The sequence below is a fragment of the Mustelus asterias genome, chromosome 12 (assembly GCF_964213995.1).
Source record: "Mustelus asterias chromosome 12, sMusAst1.hap1.1, whole genome shotgun sequence".
Lineage (NCBI taxonomy): Eukaryota > Metazoa > Chordata > Chondrichthyes > Carcharhiniformes > Triakidae > Mustelus > Mustelus asterias.
Genome location: NC_135812.1, coordinates 36,987,348 through 37,007,540, shown reverse-complemented (window position 1 = coordinate 37,007,540; position 20,193 = coordinate 36,987,348). Strand labels below are relative to the sequence as shown.

The following is a 20,193-nucleotide window of genomic DNA, read 5'->3' as shown; positions in this document are numbered from 1 at the left end:
TCTTTTTACAGTCCGAAAGATGTGCTAGTTAGATGCATTGGCCATGCTAAATTCTCAGTGTAAATTCCAAACAGGTGCTGGAGTGTGACAAGGGGATTTTCACAGTAACTTCATTGCAGTGTTAATGTTAACCTATTTGTGACACTAAATAACCTTTAAACTTGATATTTCCTTGTTTGGGGATTGTTCGTAGGTCTGCTCCTTTCTATTCGGGAGCGTGCAGAGTTAGTTGTATGATTATGGGAGTTGTGTGGTTTTTCCCTTTTTGTGCGCTTTAATCCTTGCATTTACATTGAGGGAGTATATTTTTTGGTAGTGTTACAGCAGGAAGGCAGGTAGGTGGTTTGGTATTCTTATAATTCCTCTGTGGGTGAGGAAAGCCCCCATTAGAACTATTGATTTTCCTTTTTTTAAAAATACTACCTGTTATCTTGGAATAAAGAATCCTTATTTGTCCCCTATGAAGGCACAGACAGATCATGTATCCTCAAAGCCTTTTTTTAAAAAAAATGTCATTGGCACCTCTGGTGGTGTTGGAGGCAGTATTATCACTGGACTAGTAATCCAGAAACCTAGGATAATCAAGTTCAATGGTGGAATTTAAAACTCAATTTTAAAAAAATCTGGAATTAAAAGTCTAATGACCATAAAACCATTGTGGGAGCAGCCCCATCTGATTCACTAATCTCCTTTAGAGAAAGAAAGCTGCTGTCCTTACCTGGCCTGGCCTACATGTGACTCCAGATCCACAGCAATGTGGTTGACTCTTAAATGCCCTAGCAAGCCACTCAGTTGTATTCAACCACCTTAAGGAAAACAAAGGAATGAAATTGGACGGACCACTTGGTATTGACCTGGGCACCGGAAATGACAATGGGAAACCCAACCCTTTCGACCATGCAAAGTCCTCCTTACTAACATTTGGGAGCTTGTGCCAAAATTGGAAGAGTCATCTCAGATTAGTCAAACATCCGACTTTACAATGTCCCAGATATCACCATTCATGGGTATGTCCTGTCTTACTGGCAGGACAGATCAAACTGAGGTAGCAACACAGTGGTTTATAGTCAAGAGGGAATTGACCTTGGAGTCCTCAACGAGCTCTCATGGCACCAGGTCAAACATGGGTAAGGAAACCACCTGCCAATTGCTATGTACTGTCCCTCTTCAGCTGATGAAGCAGTATACCTCCATGTTGAACACCATTTGGAGGAATCAATGAGTGGGAAGGGTGCAGAATATAGTCTGGGTGGGGGGCTTCATTGTCTATCACCAAGAGTGACTTGGTGTTTCCACCACAGACTGAGCTAGTTGGATCCTAAAGGACACAGCTGCTAGACTGGACCTGTGACAAGTGGTGATGGAACAAGAGGGAAAAACAGACTTGATCTCACCCGCACCAAACTGTCTGCCACAGATGCATCTGTCCATGAGATTATTAGTAGGAGTGACTACCCCATACAGTCCTTGGAGACAAAATCCCATCTTCACATTGAGGATGCTCTCTATCATGTTGTGTGGCACTGCCACTATTCTAAATGGGATAGACTTCAAACAGATCTTCCAACTCAAGACTGGACATCCATAAAGCACTATGGGCCATCGGCAGCAGAACTGTACTCAACTACAATCTGCAACCTCATGGCCTGGCATGCCCCCCATTATCACCAAACTAGTGGTTCGACCCTGGCTCAAAAAGGAGTGCAGGAAGGCATGCCAGGAGCAGTACTTAAAAACCAGATATCAACCTGGTGAAGTTACTACTTGCATGCCATACAGCATAACAGCAGTAGACAGAGCCAAGTGATTCCACAACCAATGGATCAGACCTCAGCTCTGCAGTCCTGCCACACCCAGCCATGAATGGTGGTGGGGAATTAAACAACTCACTGAAGAAGGCTCCACAAATATCCCCATCCTCAATGATGGAGGAGCCAACATATATCTGTGCAAAAGATAAAGCAGAAGCATTTGCAACAATCTTTAGCCAGACATGCCAAATGGACGATCCCTCTCGGTCTGCTCCAGTGGTCCTCAGTACCACAAATGTCAGTCTTCAGCAATTCGATTCACTCCACACGATATCAAGAAATGGCTGAAGGCAGTGGATACTGCAAAGGCTATGGCCCTGGCCACATTCTAGCAAAAGTACTGAAGACCTGTGCTCCAGAACCTCCACATCCCTAGCCAGACTGTTCCAGTATAGCTACAACACTGGCATCTGTGGAGTTAGGGCGAGATTGTTGTTGGTGCAGGCTCGATTGGCTGAATAGCCTCCTTCTGCACTGCAGGGATTCTGTCTCTATGAATGTTGAAAATTGCCTAGGTACGTCTTGTACACACAAAACAGGACAAATCCAACCTAACCGATTACCGCCCCATCAGTCTATTCTCGATCATCAGTAAAATGATAGAAGGGGTCATCAACAGTGCTATCAAGTGGCACTTACTCCACAATAACCTGCTCAGGGATGCTCAGTTTGAGTTCCACCAAGGTCATTTAGCTGGACCTCATTACAGCCTTGGTTCAAACATGGACAAAAGAGCTGAATGCCAGAGGTGGGGTGAGAGTGACTGCCCTTGACAAAGGCAGCATTTGACCGAGTAAGGCATCAAAGAGCCTGAGCAAATCTGAAGTCAGGGGTAAACTCTACTGGTTGGAGTCATACCTGGCACAAAAGGAAGATGGTTGTAGTGGTTGGAGTTCAATCATCTCATCTCCAGGGCATCAGAGTCAGGGGTTCAGAAGATGCTGCCTAAGGAACCTTGTGGAGTTCCTGCAGTGCAGGGTAGTGTCTGTCCTAGGCCCAATCATCTTCAGGTGCTTCATCAATGACCTCCTTTCCATCATGTGGTCAAATGCCGATGTTTGCAGAATTACTACACAATGTTCAGCACAACTCCTGAGATACTGAAGCAGTTCATGTCCAAATGCAGCAAGACCTGGACATTATCCTGGGTATTATGAGAAGTGGCAAGTAACATTCATGCTGCACAAGTGCCAGGCAATGACCATCTCCAACAAGAGAGGATCTAACTATTACCCACTGAATATAAAAATTGGCAGGTTATGCTGCAGCTGTACAGAATCTTAGTTAGGCCTCATTTGGAATATTATGTACAATTCTGGTTGCCACACTACCAGAAGGATGTGGATGTTTTGGAGAGGGTACAGAAGAGGTTTACCTGGTCTGGAGGGTATTAGATACGAGAAGAGGTTGGATAAACTTGCTTTGTTCTCACTGGAACGACAGAGGTTGAGGGGCGACCCGATAGAGGTTTACAAGACTGAGTGGCAGGGACAAAGTAGATAGTCAGATGCTCTTTCCTAGGTAGAAAAGTCAAGTACTAGGGAACATAGGTTTATGATGCTTGGGGAAAAGTTGAGATGTGTGAGGCAAGTTTTTTTTAAAAAGAGGGTGGTGAATATCTGGAATGTACTGCCCAAGGAGGTAATGGGAACAGGTATGATAGCAGCATTCAAGAGGCATCTAGACAAATACATAAATAGGATGAGAATGGAAGGACACAGACTCCATAAGTGCATACGGTTTTAGTTTAGGCAGGTATCATGATCGGTGCAGGTTTGGAGGGCCAAAGGACCTGTTCCTGTGCTTTGTTTTTTTGTTACCATCGGTGAATCCTCCACTAACATCCTGGGATCACCATTGACCAGAAACTGAACTGGACTAGTCACATAAATACTGTGGCTACCAGAGCAGGTCAAAAGCTTGGAATCCTGCAGCAAGTAATTCATCCACCCCTCCCCAAAAGACTGTCCACAAGGCACATGTCAGGAATGTGATGGGATACACTCCACTTGTCTGGATGAGTGCAGCTCCAAAAACAGTCAAGAAGCTCAACACCATTCCAGAAAAAGCAGCCTGCTTGATTGCTACCCCTTCTACAAACATTCAATCCCACCACTGAGGAACAGTGTTAGCCATGTGTTCCACCTACAAGATGCACTGCAGGAACCCATCAAGGTTCCTTAGGCAGCACCTTCCGAACCCATGACCACCACTAACTAGGACAAGAGCAGCAGATACCTGGGCCTTCCAGATTGTCCTCTTGAGGATTGTTCAATTGACAATTGTACCCTCAGGGGGGTGGGGTTGGGGGAGGTGGTGGCAGTATCCTGTTTGAGGCTCTGCTGCTTTGTTTCTTTGTGAAAGTGTACACTGCTAGATCATGTTTGGTGCCTATTGGCCAATCCTGGTGTTCCTCCCTCTGGGATGTCCTCTCTTTATCTGAATAGAGGTGCTGATTTGATATATTTAGTTCTACAGGTTCTCTGTTACCTGGTCCGGAGAAGGAGAATTGTATCTCCCCCTGATATTTCCTGTTGATGGGTGTCTTGACAATTTTTTCTTCAGTGGGTAGGGTTTCCTTGATGGAAAATGGTTTAAGTTTTCCAGTGATTGTGGGGCCTGATCAGTGCCTTTGATAATCGCTGGAGAGTAGCGAGGTCTGTAGTGTTGTGCAAGAATCCTTGGCTCACTGGCTCCTGTATACAAAAGTGTACACTGTCACGCCACATCTTGTACTGATGACAGTATCCTGATGTTGCTTTCTTGGGTATTCTCACTGCTTGGAGATCTTGGAATGCTGAGTTAGGTCCAATTGGTTCTATTTTATCCCATAAGGGATCCCATATATTGTGTAGCTCTGTCTTTGTTATTCTTTGGAGGGTGTGCACCATGTGCTCATGCTTTTATCCTGAGATCCCCACTGTTTCTGGTAGCCTTACGAAAGGAGACACCAACTACAACAATTATGATTGATACTCTGAACCATGTTTAATGACTATTTGCTGGTCTTTTCTATATGTTTAAGTGGAATAATGATCACTCTGTACCGTACTAGATTTTGGGGATTTGTGTCTTGTGGTATAATGTAAAACCCCCAATAAAAACATTAAAACAAACCGATTTCTCAGATAATTCATTGATGTATTAATGGCATAAGAAAAATAATTTGTTTTTTTCTCTCAAAGTTACATAAATAATTTGCTCACCATACTTGTCAAAGTTTAAAAATCCTTCTAAAAGATGTAGATGTAAATATTGAAGAGTATACAAAGCTAAGAAGTTCATAACTATGAAATCTGTAAAACTACCAAAAAAAGGGTCTCATATTATTAGCTGTCCATTGGCATGTGACTAACGAGATAATTGCCATGGCTCTAAAGAACAATGTTTTCATCCTGCATTTTAAAGATGTTTTTGTGACAATGCATCAGTGACACTTCGGCAAGAACAAAAAGGGTAATTATCGACAAAATCATAGAGAAATGGAGAAGGACCGTACTTGGAACACAAGCAAAGTTTTGTGCTGATAGTGGTGGGGAAGTGAGGAAGTAGTCATAAGTTCAGTAATGTGTGAGAATATGGTCATCAAGGTCATGAATGCCAATGTGAAAGTCCTTTTAGAAATGGATTTGATCAATGCATGATTTTTCACAATACCAACACTACTATAAATGCATTATTACAATCTTCTCTTTGAGAAATGTTTTCAGCTTTGATGAATAACTCCACTTTGAATGACAGAAGACTCAGCAAAGTGAAGATATAATTTGAGCCCATTGAGGCTTTTAATAGAAATCTTACATGGTAACAGTTCTGCCACATATGGTTCTCGCCCAGTAAAAGCAAGCTGTCTATTTTCAATTAACCTGTTTGTTTGCCTGCCTTGGTTTGGTTTCAAATATAATGGCCAATGAAAATATTCTACAAACATAACTTTAGTTTTTAACATCAGTTGACAAATGATTGATTTATAGTACAAACTTCAATATTATAGGTAAAGGGTAAACCTTTAAGTGAGGAGAAATTTCTTCTCCCAGGGGGTGGTGAATGTCTGGAATTCACTAGCACAGAATGTAATTGAAGTCAAAACGTTGTCCGATTACAAGAATAAATTAGATATAGTTCTAGGGGCTAAAGGGATCAAGGGATATGGTGGTGGCGGGGGATGCAAAAATCAGGATATTGAATTTGATGATCAGCCATCAAAATGAATGGCAGCAGGCGAGAAGGACTGAATGGCCTATTACTACTTCTAATTTCAATTTTATTGCAAAATGCAAGCTGCCCCATTTTTATAACATTAAAACTTATGACATGGTAAAACAGAAGGATTGGTGAAGAGGAAGGAATAGGATTTTCTTCTTACTATCAAAGCAGTTAGAACCATAGAATCCTAAAAGGAGATCATTTGACCCATTGTGCCTGCGCTGGATTGTTGATACAGCTGTCCAAATAACACCATTTCCCTGCTCTTTCCAAAAGCCCTGTAAGTTTTCCCCCCCTTAAGTATTTATCCATTTTCTTTGGAATGCTGCTGTTGAATCTGCTTCCACCACATTTTCCAGCAGTGCATTTTGGAGCACAAAACAACAACTATTACTTTGGTACTCTATTCACAAGGCCAAACGTCATCTCCTTCAACAGCTTCCTCAACATTTCATGCCACTGTTACAAAGAATTTGTAATGTCATCTGCTGGACATGTACAACGTTTTGAAAAGACTATTGTGTGTTAAGCAAAGAACACTGGCCTTCAGTGGCTACTAAGTTGAGGCCACAAGACAAATTATGAAGACATTAGGCTGGATTTTACTTGCCTTCTTGAAAACACAGGCTGGGATTCTCTTAAAGTGCTGAATTCACGTCAAAACTGGAGTAACTCCTGCTGTTCTTTTTAAGCAGGATTTACAAAATGAATCTCCCACATCTGGGCACTGCAAAGTGCCTGGCATGAATCACAATAAAAATTAGGGGGTGGGGCCTATTCCCACTGGAGAGGCCGGCAAGTAAAATCCATGTTTTCGGTGGTAGCACATAGGGTGGGCGACTACCCCACCAACCCAGAGCTCATCCCCATAATATTAGGGGTGAGTGAGCACTGCAATTTGGCAGTCCATCTGCCACATTTAATTAAATAATCAGGATCAATTGAACTTGTTAACAAGCCAATTGACCCTGGTAATATGTTCCCCATACCATAATAGGGTTGGCGTGGACAGAAGTAGGCAGACTTCTTAAAGCTGAACCTACATTTAAAAATGTTTTAACCATGGATTAGTAATCCAGTCTTCCAAATTAATTTGGGTTATCCAAGGCACAGATGAATTACATAACTGGGGACTTTGGACAGAAAGATTCTTTATATATACGATGGATTGTTCCAGGTCTGGATATAAAAACAGAAGTTGAGCAAGTTAACACACTTTTACTTGATAGGTCTGGTAGCGGATGACATTGTTGGTAGATAAGGAAACAAGGATCAACTGCTAAATTAGTACTAAAATATTTTAACTGAAGAAATATAATAGTGTCCAGCAACCAGGAGAATCTGTCAACTCATTCATTAATGGTCTATACAGCATGCTGAAGGCTGTGAATATGAGGGATAAAACAGTTGTTGGAGTTAGCAGACGATGCACTCATGCATTCTGAAAGCAAAGGAAGATCTAACCATTGAGAAAGCTATCCAGTTTTTCAGCAACTAACTCAGTGAGCAGCCCAGGTCGATTTTAAGAGGAGAAATTAAACCTTAGTACAAAAAAGACCCCACAGCACAGAATTAGGAACATTCCAGGCCAGGGATACAGTACCCTAACCAACCAGTAGAGCAACCATGCCAATGCTGTGGAGCAAACAGCCCCCACAGGCAGGATCAATGTCTTTAATTTCAGTCTATAGCTTTCAATGTAACTGAATTGGGTGTTTTGGCAAACTGTGCAAGGCCAGAACATCCAAAGATGACGAAGATTGAGATTGCACACAGCCTTGCTTTTCTGGTGAGGTCAAAACTATAGGATTTTTATTTTGGAACAGTAACATGTTGGTCAACGACCATCTGACAAACTTCAAATTGGACACAGGAGTCAGTGCTAGGAGTGTATTAGACAAACAATCGTGGCTGAGACCCCTCTGGCTTTGAATAGCAGACACATTACTCTACAGGCTCGGGGAAATCAGATTTCCAGTGATAGGAATGATTCTGGAACCACTATGGTATGGCAGAAAAGGAATTTGAGGTAATTCATATTATTCAAGAGCTCAAACGAGAAACAGAATCCAGACTGGGACTTAACTGAACAATTTTCTCTTTGTGGAGTAGGTTTATCCATTTTCAGTACAGGTGCCAGAAAGCCCTCATTGGTCAGACCAGCCAACCACTCAAATAGTTAGGATAATCCTCTAGTGGAAGATAGACAAGAGGCCAACCAACAACCAGAAGAGCATCAACCACAGAACACAACTATTGTTGGTGAGGTCAACACCGTGACCATGGAGCTGCAACTCTGAGCCAGCATGACATTGCTACAGATGCTGGAACCAAGCTGCCATCCATTGCTGACAGTATACCACACAGCCAAATCCTTGTCAAAAGGAACGCCATCTTCTGTCAGAGGACATTATGATGACATGACAAAGAAGAGGAAAAATCATCATGACGATGAGCACATTTGCCCATCCTGCAGGAAATAGAATGGAGGGCCGAAGGCCTGTTTCCTGTGCTGTACTGTTCTTTGTTCTTTGTTCTTTGAAGGGGGGGGAGGTTTAACACAGATATCAGAAGGACATATTTCACACAGAGGGTCGTGGGGGCCTGGAATGTGTTGCCGGGCAAGGTGGTGGAGGCGGACACACTGGGAACGTTTAAGACTTATCTAGACAGCTATATGAACGGAGTGGGAATGGAGGGATACAAAAGAGTGGTCTAGTTTGGACCAGGGAGCGGCGCGGGCTAATTGTTCCTGGTTTCTCGTTTCAAGGCTTCATTCTATGATCATCTTGCTGGTGCCAGTACAGAGCGAGACTGCGGATAGTTGGGAACCTGTCTCGGGGGCAGGGAATTCATATGGTGTTCATGGAAGTGGAAATGACTAGGGTTGGGAAGCATTTTCCGATCAGGGCCATTGTGATCTCCTGGACTCGTTTCGATCGCCTCAGGGGGTCGGAGAGGAATTTCCCAGATTATTTTTTTTCCCCATATTGGCCCTGGGGTTTTTCACTCTGGGTTTTCGCCTCTCCCTGGGGATCACATGGTCTGGAATAGGGGGGTGGGGGTGAGTTAATAGGTTGTAATGAACAAAGCATCGTAGCTGTGAGGGACAGCTCGGTGGATAGGATATTGGTATGTAGATAGGCTGGAAAATTGGGCGGGGATCCTGGATTCAGGATTCAATCCTGGACCGGGGAGCGGCGCGGGCTTGGAGGGCCGAAGGGCCTGTTCCTGTGCTGTATTGTTCTTTGTTCTTTTGTTCTTTGGAACAACCCAACACCATAACTATCAAATCGACAAAGAGCATTATGATACCAAGGAATGGAAAAAGAGGACAAAAAGGTACCAGAACAACCTCCAAATCAACCGAATTTACCTGCAATGACAGCCTTCCATTCCTTTTGAGAATGTGAATGAGATATGGAAGTATTGTAAGGCCTCCAGACTGCCTGAACATATAAACTCAGACTTTAAAGGGGCGATGGAGTTGTCATCACAATGTAAATATAAATAGCAGGAGTAGGCCATTTAGCCCTTCGACCCTGCTCCACCAATCATCATGGCTGACCATCCAAATCAAAAGCTTGATCCCACACCACCCCCCCTCCCCCCACCCAAATCGTTTGATCCCCTTCACTCCAAGAGCGATAGCCAACTCCTTCTTGAAAACATACAGGCGGAGATTCTCCCAAAAAGTGCTGAATTCGCGTCAAAACTGGAGTAACTCCTGCTGTTCTTAAGCAGGATTTACAAAGTGAATCTCCCACATCTGGGCACTGCAAAGTGCCCCAGCATGAATCACGATAAAAATTAGGGGGTGGGGCCTATTCCCACTGGAGGGGCCGGCAGCATAGCGCTGAGCGGGCCACTGCGCATGTGCCAATCTATCATTGCTGAGATTGGCACATGTGCAGTAGCCCTGCACTGTTGGCCTCCTGATCACTGGTCAGCCCCACAACGCTACTCCTCTGACCCCCCCACCTGAACACTGGCCTTCCTGACAACTCCAGGCCAGCCCCACCCAGAAGTCCAGTTTTCCCAATTTCCACACCCCCACCCCATGGCAACCCTGACCTCCCCTTCCCACCTCCTGCAGTCTTGGCACCTCCCCCCGCCCACCCCGATTGCTGTCCTCCTTCCCTCTCTTTGATCCCCAGTGCGGAGTGGCAGCTGTACCCCACACACTCACTGATCTCTTTCCCCCGCCCCTGCCCTGCCAGGCACAGCCTGATAACTGGTAGGCAGTGCCATTGCACTTTCTAGCCACTGACAATTGGGCAGAGCCAGGCTGGCAAAGCCCAGGGGGCATCCCCTTACCCCCAACCTTCTGGGGGTCCTCCATGGCCTCTGTTCACTCCAGCAAGGTTGGGCTGCCAGCTCCCTGTTAGTAGGGAGCTGTTGTAAACCCTGCTGGAGTGAACCACTCCTGGCAAGGGCAGGGGGGAGGGGGGGGAAAAGAGGGGGTGGAGAAAGATTCGGGGACCCAAGACTTCAGTGAAGGTGACCTCCCTCCACAGCAGGACGGGCGAGCCATGCAAAATTCTGCACACCAGCGGGAGCAGCAAATCTTGACAGGGGCCAATGGCAAGCTGCCTCCGCCATCAGAAAACATGCCACGGGAGTCCAGAAAAATCCCACCCAAAGTGTGAAAGGCCACAATGCAGGCTATGAATCAGGCCCAGTGCGCTACCCAATTTGGAAAGGGTCTTTGGGCTAGTATAGATCAAGGCAGCCATGTTTGTACCTGCTTTTTTAAAAAAACAGTAGAAGCTGTCCAGGCTCAGAGAAACACCATGAAAGATATTATCGAACCAGCTACAAGACAATGCAGCCAAGATAAAACAATAATATCTTGGAAGAGGAAAAGGAATCTCCAAAAATTATTCCACCTACAAGTTCACTTGAAAACCAACCTCCTAACAATTCAATTCAAATGACCTTCCCTCCATTCAGTTCAAAAGTGGAAATGTTGGCTAGAAATTGCAAATGCCCATTCGTAACAGCATCCAACATTCGGCTTGGGCTCCAGTTAACTCAAGTGCTGGACAATGACCATCTCCAAGAAGAAATAGTCTAAACATCTCTCCTCGACAACACCATCACTGAATCCCCTAGCATCAACACCCTGGATTTTACTGTTGACCAGAAATGCAAGTTGGTCAGAGGTTGAAAATTTAGTGTCAAGTAACTTACCACCTTGTCCAACATCTACTAGGGCAGTCAGGAGTCTACTTGGCTGGATGCATGTAGCTCTAACACCACAAACTCAATGTAATCCAGGGCAAAACAATCTGCTTGATTGGCACCCCATCCACCACTTTAAACTTTCTCTGCCTCCATCACAGGTTTAAAGTGGCAGCAGCATATACACCTGCAAGATGCACTACAGCCACACCATCCTTTCAAACACTTTCCAAATTTGCAGTCTCTTGCCACATAGAACTACAAGACCAACAGTTACGTAGGAACACTGTTGCCTGACTTTGAAAATTGCTGTTCCTTCATTGTCACTGGATCATAATCCTTAAACTCCCATCCTAACAGCAATATGGATGCATCTACATGGACTGCAGCTGTTCAAGACTCAACACTTTCTCAAGGGCAATTAAGGGTGGGCAATAAATGTTGGCCTTTAATTATGTCACCCCTCAAACAAATAAAAGAAAATCCTCAATTTGCCTAATGTTAGTTTTAACTGCCACTTTATTCCAGCAATTTCACCTGGAAATTTCTGCTATTTTGAAAATCACCTCCTAAATAAATACTTTCACTTTATATGTTGAATATTATTCTGAAAGCACCACTTACCAGTGCTGCGGAAGTACGAACTTGGAAGAAAGAGGCGTCCAAGTGTTCCTTGAACTCCTGCTGCTCCAGGAATGCCTATCAAACCAAAAGAGAATTAATTGTAAATAGTTCCCAATCTTCAAATTAATTCATTTTCAAATGCATGAACTTCCTGTTCAGTACTCATTCAAAAAATAATTATCCTGATGCTTCATTGAATTTTAGGAATAATTTAGTGCAAGGTTTCTTTGATGTAATGTATGCTGCAATGTTTAATAATAAATTAGTAAATGTAAAAAAAAAAGGGTAGTTAGATTGATGCACTCCGTATTGTGCCCACATTTAGACAGGCTACATAAAGACCCAAAATGACCTTGAACCATAAGAGCAAAATAACTGCAATGCTGATTCAGTACAAATATGGTGCAAATTTACTTGCAAACAACGTCAGCAGGTTTTAATGTGACATGATTCTTCAATGTTTTGTGACAGTTAGCTAAACCTTTGCTGAAATTCTCTTTTTCATTACTTGAAATGTGACATCTCAAAGACCCAAGATTGCTAGGTTCCTACATTTGCCAGTTCCAAATAGGTAGTAAATGTATATACAGGTTTAGAGACAGAAGGACCCAACATCTTTTGATTGGTTTCTTTTTGCAAAGACTTGCATTGTATTCTATCTTTGAAAAATGTCTCAAAGCACTAGAATAAGTAATGACAAAAAAAAGAGCTTTCATGATTGCAACTTATAAACAAATGACCTAGATCTTCGAGCAGTGGCAACAACGGCCAGATTGCCACTTCACTCAAATTCTCCTTACTTGACATTCCTGCGCTTGTCTTTCAGGATCTTCCAAATCCGGCATTCGCAGAAATGCATAGCATTTCTCTCGGAGCTCTTATCAAAGTAGAGTAGAGTCAGCCTTTTAGCAACTTTAAAGATCCAATTTTAATGCTAGTGATGGGGGAGTAAAATGGGGAAGCTGAATACGTGGGTGAGGTATCAGCTGTATAGTTACCTAGGTGTTAAACTAGGTTTTAATCTTGCTAAAAGGGCACAAAGCGAATTTAAATCTTAATGTCTTTATTTAAATCCTATTAGCAGCTGTTTCCAGCCTTCTAGAAGGTTCCAAGCGAGAGATCTGACCAAGAATCACTCATGGTCCCCATCCAATGGGGACCAGACATGGCCACGCTGGTGGAATTGGAGGCCATTGAAGCCCCAAGTGGTTGGGGGACATGGCTGGGCAGTGCCCACTTGGCACCTCAGCAGGCACCATAACTGTGGTAGGGGCAGTGCCACAGATGAAGCCAGAGTAGGGTTGGGACTATGACAGGAGGGGAAGCAGAGGGGGTGATCAGCAATGGGAGGGAGGGGGAGGATCAGCAAAGAGGGTGTGCTGTGCAGGGAGCCATGACAGGGATTCACTGGGAAGGTCCCAATGTCAGTGACCTGTGTTGCCATGGGGGGGGGGGGTTACACTGTCACCGATGAAGGCCCCCCACAGGATGAGAGCCAGTTAATACAAGTACTGTGAAGTGACTTACTCGTGGAGGCAAGGAACATAGTGCCATGTGGTACCTCAAAAGCCAATTTTACATTGTGCCAGGGAATACCTCTTTCCTTCTCCGATTCCATCATCTGTCCCATTTATATATCCAGTTAACCGTTTTATTCAAAAACATTCTCGTGGTTACTGAATTCAATAAACTTCTTTTGATGCTGCAAAGGTTCCTTGCCATTTTGGAGATTCTGATCATCATCATCATCCTCCATTTGGCCTGTTCACCTGCATCTGTTGGCTTTTCCCTAGTACTCCAACTATTGTTTTCCACCCATTTCTAAATAGGACGACAGCAGTCCCAGGAGGTTAGATGTTTGCCATTTTGCTTTTATCATCAAGCCATATCACTCCTTTACAAAAACCTGCTCAACCCTTTGACTGCAGGCGCTTGCTTGAATATGGGAGTTATGCCTTCATTCCACCTTTCCTCTATTTCTGTTCTCCCTCCACTGTTTCTGAAGTCCTGCTAGAATAATTTAAATTAGTTGTCCACAGTATTTCTGATGGAAACAGCCCCCAATTGTGATAGCTCCACTCCACAGTTAAGCCACTGTTTCAGGGATCATAGAGTTCCTAGTCTGGTTCCCACAAATTTGATTATAGAGGGAATCAGAATTAAATATAGCCAAAATGTGTTCTTAGATAAAACTCGTTCAACAACTTTTATGCTAACACTGCAGTCTTTGAATAGTATACCTGATGAAAATATGTCAGATTAGTTTCAAGCATTCCGTCCCAGGCAAGGAATTGCCTGCAGAAAGGAAAATCATGAGGGGTGTAAAACAGGTGGTTGACCTACTCATGGTCTGCTTCCTACCCAGCAGGCACAATTAAAACAACAGAGACTAAGGAACAAGTCACAACTTCCATTCACCTTGTATAGCACACCCAGTGAGAAAATTACTCTTAGTTCGTTATTTTACAAATGCACTGTTAGCAACATACCCAAGGAAATAAATCCTACCCATGTCAAAACAGAAATATTCCAAAAAGCAGAACAAAATCATAGCATAAGGATAGAACAGAGAACTTCCTAAATGGTGAAAAGCTAAAAAAGATCCATAGAGACTTGGGGGTGGGGAAGTCAAGGTCATACGTTATTAAATAGTAATGAACAATTACACAAAACACTCAAAGGTTAATAGAATTCTGGCCTTTCTTTTTAGAGAACTAGAAATCAAGCTATGGTGGAGGGTGCTGATGTTTTGGTGCCGCTATCCAAATCCACAACCAAAGTACTGAGCAGTTCTGTACACCATAATTTTGGAAGGATGCATTGAAGTGCAGCATAGATCTACTATAATAATTCTTGGACTCCAAGGGCTAAATTGGCAGGAGTGATTACACAATATAGAGTTGGAATCTCTGGATTTTTATTTTATTCTTCCATGGAATATGGTTTTTGATGGCCAGGCCAGCATTTATCGCCCATGCCTAATCAATTGCCTTTGAGAAGGTGATGGGCCACCTTCTTAAACTGCTACAGTCCACCTTAGTCATAGGTTACTGATGTAGGTATGCCCATGTCAGGAAGGGAGTTTCAAAATTGAAGGGATGGCAATATAGCTCCAAGTCAAGATGGTATATGGTATCTTGAAGTTGGAGGTGAACTGTTGCCTTTGTCCTAGGTGATTGAGGTCATTGGTTTGGAGGATGCTGTTGAAAGAGCCTTGGAAGTTGCTGCAGTGCATTTTGTAGAATCAACTGCTGCCATAGTGCTTCAATGGTGGAGGGAATTAATGTTTGTGGTGGATTGGGTGCCAGTCAATCATATTGTTTTATCCTGGATGGTGTCATGCTTCTTGAGTGTTGTTGGAGCTGCACTCATCCAGAAAGTGAAATATTCCTGGCTTGGTCATTCTGAGAGCTGGTGCAGATACAATGGACTGAATTACCTCCTCCTGCACTGTAACAATTGTGGCTTGTGTCTTGTAGATAGTGGACAAGTTTTGTGGAGTTAGAAAGTGAATTATTGTCTGCAGAATTTCAACCTCTGATCTGCTCTTCAAGCCACGGTATTTATGTGGCTGTTCCATTTCAGTTTCTGGCCAATGGTAATACACAGTTGATGGTGGGGGATTCAGTGCTGATGAATGTCAAAGGAGATGGTTAGATTCTTTGTTGAAGATGATCATTGCCTGGCATGAATGTTATTTGCCACTCATCAGCCAAAGGCTGAATGTTATCCAGATCAGTATTTGAGTCATCACAAATGGTGCTGAATATTTTGTAATCAGCAAAATCCTACTTCTGACCTTATGGAAGGAATGTCATTGATGAAGCAGCTGAAGATTGGGCCTAGCCCATTTACCTGGTGAACTCCTTCAATGATGTCCCTGGATTGTAATGATTAACCTCCAACCACAGCTGCCTTAATTTGTGCTTGGAATGACTCCAACTAGAAGAGAATCTTCTGATTCCTGGTGACGACAGTTGTGCTAGGGCTCCTTGAAGCCACACTTGGTCAAATCTGCCTCGTCAGAAATGGTCATTTCTCCCCGCCCCCCCACAGTGTTCAGCTCTTTTGTCTATTGTTTGGAACAAGGCTGTAACGAAGAGCTTAGTGGCCCTAGCGGAAGTTAAACTGAGCATCAGTGAACAGATTATTGATGCACAAGTGTTGCTTGATAGCACGGTTGATGTCACCTTCCTTCACTTGGTAATTGGCCATTTAGAATGTTAAGTGGTGACTTGATCAAGTTAAGATCTTGAACAGAACAGGTATGTAATGATAAATTTCTGCTGGTTAAGGAGCCAGGAACAAAGGGGAACATTCTAAAAAATACCCATTCCTTTTAGTAGTAGTATTAAGAAACATTTCTACATGCAAAGGGTATTAAGAGTTTGGAATTCTCTTCCACACAAAGGCAGTTGATGGAAGATCAATTGTTAAACTGGAGGTTGATGGATATTTGTTCACAAGGTATTAAGGGATAAGGGAAAGATGTATGAAGTTAAGTCACGGGTCAGTCATAATCATTGAATGGGGGAACCATGGGCTAACTGGTCTACTCCTATTCCTATGTTCCTGACAGATGGACTAGAATTCTCCCAAGTGTTGAATTTGTGGGAAAACTGGAGTAATTTACACTGGTTTTTTCCCATGCGAGTTCACACTAGAATCTCCCACACTGCAATGCAGAGGCCACCAGCATGAATATTATTAAATTTCAGGGAGCGAGGCCTATTCCCACCTGGGAGGCTGAAACCAGTGGGCCTTTGTGCATGTGCAGTGGCCCCGAGCTGTCAGCCTCCCGATAGCTGACCAGCCCGGGAATGCCCGCAGTGCTGCCCCCCCCCCCCCCCAAATCCTCCCAAGGCCCACGCGACAATTCCTGGGCCCATCCCTGACCCACCTGGATGGCCTTGATCTCCAACCCCTCCCAGCAGTCCTGACCACCACCCACCCCCCAGGCAGTGCTGACCCCTCAGACAGACCCCAGAGCATGCCCCAACCTTGGGTTTCCCCACCCCTGTGATGATCCCCCTGCAGTGCAGATCCCCTGGGAGATAGAACCCCCTGCCCCACCCAGCACCAATCACTGACCTCCCTCCTGCCCGCCCAATCTCCATGCAGAGTGGCAGCAGGACACCCCACCCCACAGATTGGCCTCTAGGCCCCACCCCACCATCTTCAATCACAACTCCCACCTACACTCTCCCTACTTGTGTCATTGCAGGACAAACTTGACCACAAGAGAGTGGGCAGAGCCAGCTGAAGACATACCCGAGCTCAGAACCTTCACGCCTTAAGGAGCAAGCTTTGAACTGACTGGGGAGGAGGAAGACTGCACTGGCAGCTGAAAACATGAGAATCCTCATGACTCACTATCATTCCCCAAGTGCCAAGAGAATAATCAATGTACCCTCCTTATACTCTAATGCCACCACCCTTCTCTTGCAGGCTGACCAGCTGAACCGGCCAGATCATTCTCATGCCCCCTGGACCCATGGACTCAAGCAGCTCAGCGAGGCTTCTCCAACCTCATCATGGAAGAGGCATTGCAGCTGTTACCACACCCAGCACCACCACAGATACTCACCTTGGTGGGATGACTAAGCTGCCAAACGTCTGGGTCACTTACTGGTGAGCACCTCAGCTGAAGACACACAGCAGGTGGAGGCAAGGATGTCCTAGGGAACCGGAACTTGGAGGGATGATGGAGGCCCCTCTGCTGGGCCCCTGGATTTAGTTAGTCCACAGCTGTTGGAGCTGCAAAGGTAGAGTCACGAGCATCAGGAAACAATGACAGCATCCCTCCTCGGACTGCAAGGCCAACTGTAGGAGTCCCATTGCCTTCTGTCCAAGGAGATGGTGCCATCACTTCAGCACAATGAGGCCAACACTGCAAGGGTGGTGACTGCAGTGGAGACCTTGGTGCAGGACATGCACTCCATGGCAGGGGATGGCCACATTACTCAGCTCATGATCTCCATGTCTGGGGCATGAGCTTCATGTTACAGGGCTTCAACTGCATAGCGCAGGCATGGGTGGGAATCCATGCAAGTCAGTGCCAGAGGACAGCAGGGCTTCTGGATCTCACCAGCTGTCCTTCTATCCCACGAAGGAGACAGGGGCCCTCGAGAACCCAAATGGAAAAGTCTCAGCAGGAGTACAGAGCTGGACCGAGGCATCTCCAGACCATCTGACACCCCCCTCCCTATGAGTGACATACACACAGCCCCAGACACCAAGGAGGGCAGCAGTCAAACATCCATGCTACCCAAAAGCAGGCTGGGCCCTGTGGGTCCTAGCCCCCAGGGGATGTCCCTCTAGGTATTCCCATGGATCTTGGGGTACTTGCTGATTGCCTAGTGGTATTATCGCTAGATTATTAATCCAGAAACTCAGCTAATGTTTTGGGGACCTGGGTTCAAATCCCATCATAACAGATGGTGGAATTAGAATTCAATGAAAAATATCTGAACTAAGAATCTACTGATGACCAAGAAACCATTGATTGTCAGAAATACCCCATCTGGTTCACTATTATGCTTTAGGGAATGAATCATCTTTACCTGGACTGGCCTGCATGCGACTCCAGAGCCATAGCAACATGGATGACTCAACTGCCCTCTAAATGGCCCAGCAAGCCATTCAGTTGTACCAATCACTACAAAGTCTCAAAGAAATCAAACCAAATGGACCACCTGGCATTGATCTAGGCACCAGAAAAGACAATGACAAAACAAGCAGCCCAGTTGTCCCTGCAAAGTCCTCCTTACTAACATCTGAGGACTAGTGGCAAAATTGGCAGAGCTGTCTCAGACTAGTCAAGCAACAGTCTGACAGTCATTCCTTACAGATAATGTCCCATATGCCACCATTACCATCCCTGGATATGTCCTATCCCATTGGTAGGACATATCAGCAGATGTGATGGCACAGTGGTATGTAGTCAGGAAGGAGTTGCCCTGGGAATCCTCAACATGGACTCCAGGCCCCATGAAGTCTCATGGCTTCAGGTTAAACATGGGCAAGGAAACCTCTTACCGGTTACCATGTACCATCCTCCTTCGGCTGATGAATCAGTACTCCTCCATGTTGAACAACACTTGGAGCAAACACCGAGGGTAGCAAGGACACAAAATGTACTCTTGGTGGGAAATTTCAATGTTCACACCAAGAGTGGCTCAGCAGCAGCACTTCTGATCGAGCTGGTTGGGTCCTAAAGGATATTACTGCTAGACTGGGCTTGCGGCAGGTGGTGAGTGAACCAAGAGAAGGGTAAAACATACTTGACCTGCTCCTTACCAATCTGCTGGCTGCAGATGCATCTGTCCACGGCAGTACCAGTAAGAATGACTAGGCCAATTGCCTACTCAACTAGCACAGGCATTGTAGCATGAGCCTCTTTGTAACAAGTCACAGCAGATGTTTGTGGCCTCAGCACTAGTATCACCAGCTACCTCCTGAGACGCTTCGGATCTGAGAGCACCCCAAGAGGCAGCTTCATGGACACTCCCTGGAAATCTTGCACACACCTGCATGAAGCACATCGTGTGGTCACAGATGACCTGCACACTGAAGGAGGAGTATCCCTTGCGGTTCATAAATGGTGCCGCATTGTGCCATGGAGCACACAGGGCCACGTGGGTGCAGTCAATCAAACCTTGCACCTGGGGCAAGCCTGCTCAGTGGGTGAAGTCCATGGCCCTGGCATCTTGGTACCAGTTCAAGTTAACATACAGGTGAGACCTCAAAGGGCATCTGGAACACCCCTCAGACACATTTATGGATGGCTGACTGGGAGATGCCACACAGGTCGCCAGTGCTGCCCTGGAACGAACCACTCGTGTAGAGATTCAGAGCAGCTTTGAGCTTAATGACCACAGGCAGTGGATGTCATCACACTCCATGTGGTGCCAGCTTTTGCAGGGTCTGGCAGAGGTGGTCCCCTGTCCTCTGGCACTGAATCTATGACATTTGCATGTATGAGGACCAACATCAAATACTCTCAGCTGGTACCTACAAGGTGCACACATTGTGGTGCTGCACCCAGAACAGCGACAGGTGCAGCCTCTGCTCCTCTGCAGGGCACTGATCCTGGCCAGGTGCCAAGGCAAATCGGAGTTTCTGCCGCTGTTCTTTGGTGACAAGTACGATAGCCAACTCAACAGGCTCCATGACTCTCCAGACCATGCCTGAGCACTCACCTCCAAAATCCCCCTCTGAGGTGAAGGTGGCAGGTTCATGCTTATGTAGAGCTGTTGTAAATGGCATGGTGTGAAGTCATGCCGGGCCTGCTGAATATCTATTGAACAGGGTGAAAGTCCTGGAGAGAGAGATATTTAATGACATGTATTAAAATGAGCTTCTTTGG

General features: G+C 45.0%; 1 protein-coding gene across 15 annotated transcripts in view; it reads right to left on the bottom strand.

Annotated features, from left to right (window-relative positions):
* LOC144501380 (uncharacterized) overlaps nucleotides 1–20,193 on the bottom strand; it is a 338,685-nt gene that overhangs the window by 307,645 nt on the left and 10,847 nt on the right. For all 15 annotated transcript variants that reach the window (XM_078225050.1, XM_078225051.1, XM_078225052.1 and 12 more), the window contains exon 2: nucleotides 11,826–11,900. In XM_078225050.1, coding sequence (XP_078081176.1) covers nucleotides 11,826–11,900 — 75 coding nt within the window. The remainder of the gene's footprint in view (nucleotides 1–11,825; nucleotides 11,901–20,193) is intronic.